At 49.0% G+C, this 8,132-nt stretch overlaps 1 protein-coding gene across 1 annotated transcript in view; it reads left to right on the forward strand.

Moving 5' to 3' along the window:
* Positions 1-7,754, forward strand: part of LOC311104682 (fibroblast growth factor 18-like) — a gene marked incomplete at both ends in the record, with an annotated part of 18,177 nt that extends 10,423 nt beyond the window's left edge. The window contains 4 exons of the mRNA XM_084146560.1: positions 1,563-1,602; positions 1,844-2,024; positions 7,202-7,308; positions 7,485-7,754. Coding sequence (XP_084002686.1) covers positions 1,563-1,602; positions 1,844-2,024; positions 7,202-7,308; positions 7,485-7,754 — 598 coding nt within the window. The remainder of the gene's footprint in view (positions 1-1,562; positions 1,603-1,843; positions 2,025-7,201; positions 7,309-7,484) is intronic.
* Positions 7,755-8,132: the final 378 nt, after the last annotated feature.

Below are 8,132 nucleotides of genomic sequence, written 5' to 3' on the forward strand. Positions count from 1 at the left end.
TAGGTCTAAAAAGTGGCTAGAATTGCCACTTTCATCATGATTCTCTCAAAAATGTTTTGTGATACAAATGTAGAAAGCATATCAAACATCCTTCCAATGAAATTTCGATGTGAGAATTGCCAGAACAATCTGAGATACCAAAAATATTTGAGGGCCATGTTGGCATGGAATCGCCCCCATTTGTCAACACTTCACTTAACAAGCTTGCTACTCTGTCTCTGTGTTCTACACTACAGCATAGAGACAGAGAGAGAGACAGAGAGACAGAGCGAGACAGAGAGAGAGAGACAGAGATTGAGAGAGGCAGCGAAGAGAGAGAGAGAGAGAGAGAGACAGAGACAGAGACAGAGAGCGAGAGAGAGTGTGCATGTCCTTCTCCACAGCATCAGTAACAGACAACACAGCCCATCTCTCTCTACAGCCACACCATTCTAAATTACATCTGCTCTAGCAACCCAGCTGTAAGCCTCCACACACACAGACAGTCATGTGACCTTCTGGCTACTTCCACCATGGCACATTCCAGTCATGTAGAGGTCAAGTGGTGGTTGAGTGGGAGAGGTGTCAGTCAGTCAGTCAGTCAGTCAGAGGGCTGAGGGTTTTCCTGCTGTGTTTCCCTACTGCTCCGATAGAGGAAAACATGTAGGCTCTGGGTGTTGTCCCCGACTGTCCCTGGACGTCTGTCTGTTTGTCTGTCTCGCATGTCACCGTGCCAACCACACACCACCCCGTTCTGTGACTAATCAACCCCCCCAGAGAGAGAGAGAGGAAATAAAATATGAGGGGGGGGGGGGGGGGGGGGGGAGAGAGAAAGAAAAGGAAAGTCTGAGGCTCCCAGCAGCACAGTGAATCACATCTAGTGTCTGGATCTGGGCATTTGGACTCCAAAGGCAGGGATGAAGAAGAGTGGGGGTGGGGGGCTGGAATGGGATGTTATTGTAAGTAGAGACAGTACTATTGGACTGGGGGATTGGTCAGGTGAAAGGGGAACACACACAGAGAGATAAGATAAGAGCCTATGGAACCTCAATGGGTTGAATGGAAGCTCCAATGATTTCAATCAGCTGAAGGTTACTGATTAAAATCTCAGATTATGTCATTTCCTTTCAAAATAACAAAGAAAATGACAAAACAATGAACAAGACAGGTAACAAGACAGCTAACAATCAGTTTCCTACACAATATAGATAGGAAAAGGCTAAACATAAGTAACCTTTACTTTTAAAGATAAAAGAAAACCAATGTCAAAAGGTCGTGCTCGCCATACCTCCACTAGATGATGCTGTTGATAGTCACCTAAATTGACCTCTTCTAAGGTCAAGGGTCAATGCTGGTGGTTCTGCTGATATAAGAACAAGGGTGACAAGGTTGGGAAGCCAGTGACTGACCATCTCTTGTCTGTGGGAGTGTGATTACAGAAGTCCAGTGAGAAGCTTTCTCTGGTTAGCCAAGGATAGGTCTCAGTGTTGTGGAAGGAAAGGAGTCATTGGAAGGACAGATGGAAGGAAAGGAGTCATTGGCTCGGAGATCCCCTTTATCCTAAACCTATTGTCCCTTTCCAGATGTATCCAGATGTTGCTGGTGATGTGCAATCCATTGCAGGTGAGTACATACGTGGATGTGAGTAGGTGTGTGTATGTGACTACATGTTTGTGTGTGTACATGTGGTTTGTTAGTAAATGCATGTAGACAAAAGCATTTAGATTTTGTGTCATGTTACCTTCCGTTCCCCAGGAACACCCAGATCCTTCACCCACAGAAAATGTATTATTTATTATAATCATAGTTGTTGATTTCAGTTGGTGTTTGTGTTTGCTTATTGGTACCTGTGTGCCCTGTGTAGCAGGTGTTTGGCGTGGATGGGGTTAACTTCAGCGTGCACGTGGAGAACCAGACCCGGGTGAGAGACGCTATGAGCAGGCGGCACCACCGGGTCTACCAGCTCTACAGCCGCACCAGTGGCAAACACATCCAGGTGCTGGGGAGACGCATCAGCGCCCGCGGAGAGGACGGAGACAAATATGGTAAGACACACACAGAGACAGACAGACCCACACAATCCTCAGGTCTTGACAGGGTGCAGTGGGGGGTTGTCTCAGGAGCACAAAGACCTCATCGACTGACTGCTGACTCAATGATTCACCAGAGAGACACACAGAAAGAGAGAGAGAGAGAGAGAGAGAGAGAGAGAGAGAGAAACAGAAAGAAAGAGGGAGAGAGGCTTAGCAGGTAGAGTGTTAGGCAGTGTTAGAAACTCATCTCCTCCATCAATCTATCCATTGATTTCTCATCCTCCCTGTTGTCTCCTCTGGGTTTAAAACAGCAGGCTGCCTCCCCCTCTTCTCCATCCCTCCCTTCCTCCCTCCATCCCCCACTCCTTCCTCCCCCATCCATCCATCCCTTCCTACCTCCCTCCCCACTCCCTCCTCCCCCATCCATCCATCCCTCCCTCTCCCACTCCTTCCTCCCCATCATCCATCCATCCCCCCTCCCCCACTCCTTCCTCCCACATCCATCCATCCCTCCCCCACTCCTACCTCCCCATCCATCCCTTCCTCCCCACTCCTTCCTCCCCCATCCATCCCTTCCTCGCTCCACCCCCCCCCCACTCCTGCCTCCCCATCCATCCCTCCCCCCCACTCCTTCCTCCCATCCATCCCTCCCTCCCCCACTCCTTCCTCCCCATCCATCCCTTCCTCCCCATCCATCCCTTCCTCCCCACTCCTTCCTCCCCATCCATCCCTTCCTCCCCACTCCTTCCTCCCCATCCATCCCTTCCTCCCCACTCCTTCCTCCCCATCCATCCCTTCCTCCCCACTCCTTCCTCCCCATCCATCCCTTCCTCCCCACTCCTTCCTCCTTCCTCCCCCATCCATCCCTTCCTCCCCCATCCATCCCCCACTCCTTCCTCCCCCATCCATCCCTTCCTCCCTCCATCCCCCACTCCTTCCTCCCCCATCCATACCTCCCTCCCTCCATCCCCTCCTCCCCACTCCTTCCTCCCCCATCCATCCCTTCCTCCCTCCCTCCCTCCCTCCCTCCCTCCAACCCCTTCTCCCCCACCTCCCCCACTCCTTCCTCCCCCATCCATCCCTTCCTCCCCCCTCCTTCCTCCCCATCCATCCCCCACTCCTTCCTCCCCCATCCCTCCCTCCCCCACCCATCCCTTCCTCCCTCCCTCCCTCCCTCCCCCACTCCTTCCTCCCCCATCCATACCTCCCTCCCCCACTCCTTCCTCCCCATCTATCCCTTCCTCCCCACTCCCTCCTCCCCCATCCATTCATCCATCCCTCCCTCCCCCATTCCTTCCACCACATCCCTCCCTCCCCCACTCCTTCCTCCTTCCTCCACTCCTTCCTCCTTCCTCCCCCCTCCTTCCCTCCACCACTCCTTCCTCCCCCATCCCTCCCTCCCCCACTCCTTCCTCTTTCTCTCTCTGTCTGTAATTATGCCTAACCCATTCTTAAACCACAGAGGATCAATGCAGGGAAAAAGCCCAGCATTAATGCTAGTGTTCATATTCCTCTGTGTAGAAGAATGGGGTTTATGTTACCAGCTCTCTCATTCACAACCATGCCTTTCACAAACACCTCTCCCATTCACAACCATGCCTTTCACAAACACCTCTCCCATTCACAACCATGCCTTTCACAAACACCTCTCCCATTCACAACCATGCCTTTCACAAACACCTCTCTCATTCACAACCATGCCTTTCACAAACACCTCTCCCATTCACAACCATGCCTTTCACAAACACCTCTCCCATTCACAACCATGCCTTTCACAAACACCTCTCCCATTCACAACCATGCCTTTCACAAACACCTCTCTCATTCACAACCATGCCTTTCACAAACACCTCTCCCATTCACAACCATGCCTTTCACAAACACCTCTCCCATTCACAACCATGCCTTTCACAAACACCTCTCCCATTCACAACCATGCCTTTCACAAACACCTCTCCCATTCACAACCATGCATTTCACAAACACCTCTCCCATTCACAACCATGCCTTTCACAAACACCTCTCCCATTCACAACCATGCCTTTCACAAACACCTCTCCCATTCACAACCATGCCTTTCACAAACACCTCTCCCATTCACAACCATGCCTTTCACAAACACCTCTCCCATTCACAACCATGCCTTTCACAAACACCTCTCCCATTCACAACCATGCCTTTCACAAACACCTCTCCCATTCACAACCATGCCTTTCACAAACACCTCTCCCATTCACAACCATGCCTTTCACAAACACCTCTCCCATTCACAACCATGCCTTTCACAAACACCTCTCTCATTCACAACCATGCCTTTCACAAACACCTCTCTCATTCACAACCATGCCTTTCACAAACACCTCTCCCATTCACAACCATGCCTTTCACAAACACCTCTCTCATTCACAACCATGCCTTTCACAAACACCTCTCCCATTCACAACCATGCCTTTCACAAACACCTCTCCCATTCACAACCATGCCTTTCACAAACACCTCTCTCATTCACAACCATGCCTTTCACAAACACCTCTCCCATTCACAACCATGCCTTTCACAAACACCTCTCCCATTCACAACCATGCCTTTCACAAACACCTCTCTCATTCACAACCATGCCTTTCACAAACACCTCTCCCATTCACAACCATGCCTTTCACAAACACCTCTCCCATTCACAACCATGCCTTTCACAAACACCTCTCCCATTCACAACCATGCCTTTCACAAACACCTCTCCCATTCACAACCATGCCTTTCACAAACACCTCTCCCATTCACAACCATGCCTTTCACAAACACCTCTCTCATTCACAACCATGCCTTTCACAAACACCTCTCTCATTCACAACCATGCCTTTCACAAACACCTCTCTCATTCACAACCATGCCTTTCACAAACACCTCTCCCATTCACAACCATGCCTTTCACAAACACCTCTCCCATTCACAACCATGCCTTTCACAAACACCTCTCTCATTCACAACCATGCCTTTCACAAACACCTCTCCCATTCACAACCATGCCTTTCACAAACACCTCTCCCATTCACAACCATGCCTTTCACAAACACCTCTCTCATTCACAACCATGCCTTTCACAAACACCTCTCTCATTCACAACCATGCCTTTCACAAACACCTCTCCCATTCACAACCATGCCTTTCACAAACACCTCTCCCATTCACAACCATGCCTTTCACAAACACCTCTCCCATTCACAACCATGCCTTTCACAAACACACCACTTCAACACCAGTCTTACTACTGCTCCAGGAGCAAATCTGTTCTTGACAAATGGTTCTCAAAGAAAAAAAGACTGTGGTTAACGCCATCAGGCACTGGCAGTAAAGCATTGTGGGAGGAAAAACAGAGAAAAGAGGGGAGGGGTGAAGGTGTAAACATGTAGAGGGGGAGAGAGTGGAGGAGAGGGGTGAAAATGTAAACATGTAGAGGGGGAGAGAGGAGGGGAGGGGTGAAGATGTGAACCACCTCACACTACCTCCACACTGACACCACACCCTCATACTAACACCACAGCCTCACACCACACCCTCACTGACATCACACCGCAACCTCACACCACAAACTCAAACTCACACCACACACACCAAAAACAACAATCCCTCCTGCAGTGTCTGGCAGTCATCTTCTTCTTCTTCTTCTTCTGTTAACCTTGCTCTGTGTCTGTCTGTCCTTATGTCTGCTTGGATCTTTTTTTACAAGCCCCATTTGTCCACCTGTGTGCAATCTAAGTGTCACATGATCTGTCACATGATCTCAGTATATATACATCTGTTCTGAAAGGCCCCAGAGTCTGCAAACCACTAAGCAAGGAGCACCACCAAGCAAGCGGCACCATGAAGACCAAGGAGCTCTCCATACAGGTCAGGGACAAAGTTGTGGAGAAGTACTGTACAGGGTTGGGTTATAAAAAAATATCAGAAAACTTTGAACATCCCATGGAGCACCATTAAATCCATTATTTAAAAAATGGAAAGAATATGGCACCACAACAAACCTGCCAAGAGAGGGGCGCCCACCAAAACTCATGGACCAGGCAAGGAGGGCATTAATCAGAGGCAACAAAGAGACCAAAGATAACCCTGAAGGAGCTGCAAAGCTTCACAGCGGAGATTGGAGTATCTGTCCATAGGACCACTTTAAGCCGTACACTCCACATAGCTGGGCTTTACGGAAGAGTGGCCAGAAAAAAGCGATTGCTTAAAAAAAAATAAGCAAACACGTTTGGGGTTCGCCAAAATGCATGTGGGAGACTCCCCAAACATATGGAAGAAGGTACTCTGGTCAGATGAGACTAAAATTGAGCTTTTTGGCCATCAAGGAAAATGCTATGTCTGGCGCAAACCCAACACCTCTCATCACCTCGAGAACACCATCCCCACAGTGAAGCATGGTGGTGGCAGCATCATGCTGTGGGGATGTTTTTCCATCGGCAGGGACTGGGAAACTGGTCAGAATTTAAGGAATGATGGATGGTGCTAAAAACAGGGAAATTCTTGAGGGAAACCTGTTTCAGTCTTCCAGAGATTTGAGACTGGGACGGAGGTTCACCTTCCAGCAGGACAATGACCCTAAGCATACTGCTAAAGCAACACTCAAGTGGTTTAAGGGGAAACATTTCAATGTCTTGGAATGGCCTAGTCAAAGCCCAGACCTCAATCCAATTGAGAATCTGTGGTATGACTTAAAGATTGCTGTACACCAGCAGAACCCATCCAACTTGAAGGAGCTGGAGCAGTTTTGCCTTGAAGAATGGGCAAAAATCCCAGTGGCTAGATGTGCCAAGCTTATAGAGACATACCTCAAGAGACTTGCAGCTGTAATTGCTGCAAAATAGTCATGCACACTCAAGATTTCAGTTTTTTTGTCTTATTTCTTGTTTGTTTCACAATAAAAAATATTTAGCATCTTCAAAGTGGTAGGCATCTTGTGCAAATGAAATTCCAGGTTGTAAGGAAACAAAATAGGAAAAATGCCAAGGGGGTGAAAACTTTCGCAAGCCACTATCTGTTAGTTTAATGTAGGCTATATCTGTCGCTCTGTCTGGCTGTCTGCCTGTCAGTCAGTCAGACTTTCTGTGGCTCTAACATCCGTCTGTCCCTCTGTCTGTCTGTCTGTCTGTGGCTCTAATGTCTGTCTGTCCCTCTGTCTGTCCCTTCACAAGCCCAGCTCGTAGTGGAGGCTGACACCTTTGGTAGCCAGGTGAGAATTCGCGGTAAAGAGACCAACTTCTACCTGTGCATGAACCGCCGCGGCAAGCTGGTGGGAAAGGTGAGACCTATTCTGAACTCTCATGTTCTCAAACGATTACAGCATCATAGGCTTATGGCAAAGTCCTGTTTTGAAGCATTCCTTTTAGTTTAGATTGAATAAATTCACATGGATTGCTGACCTACTTCTCTTTTCTCCTCCTGTGTGTGTGTGTGTTCGTTTCTCTGTTCTCTCAGAAGGCCAGTAATAAAAGTGAAGACTGCGTGTTTGTAGAAAAGGTTCTGGAGAACCACTACACCGCACTAATGTCGGCACGATACGCCGGCTGGTATGTGGGCTTCACCAAGCGGGGGCGCCCTCGCCGTGGCCCCCACACACTGCCCAACCAGCAGGACGTCCACTTTATGAAGCGCTTCCCACCCGGGGAGTACCCTGAAACCACACCCTTCCGCTTCACAACGGTCAACAAGAGGAGCAAGAGGGTCCGTGCCACCGGGACCCGCTAGCAGCTAATTCTAACGGCTACCATCCATCCACTGCCCATTGCCACCTGTACCTGCTCATCCACTAACCGCTAATGGGATAACTTTGACCCTTCCTCTGGACTTTAATACATGCTAAGTGGCTAATTAGCGCCATTGGACCCAGCTAACATCCACTGCACCTGTTCCTGAAGCTAATCGATAATGGACCAGTGCTACACCAACACTACTGGGACAACATGTAGCCTCCTCAAGACCCTGACTGATAGGCCTCCTAACTGGCTAGTACCCCAGTACACTCGCTAACTTGACACTGAAGGCCACTAATAATAACTTTATTTGTATAGTGCTTTTCAATACAAGTAACAAAGTGCTTCACATCATAAAATAATCAAATTAAAG

This window comes from Coregonus lavaretus (assembly GCF_964263955.1).
Source record: "Coregonus lavaretus genome assembly, chromosome: 29".
In the NCBI taxonomy this organism is placed as follows: Eukaryota; Metazoa; Chordata; class Actinopteri; order Salmoniformes; family Salmonidae; genus Coregonus; species Coregonus lavaretus.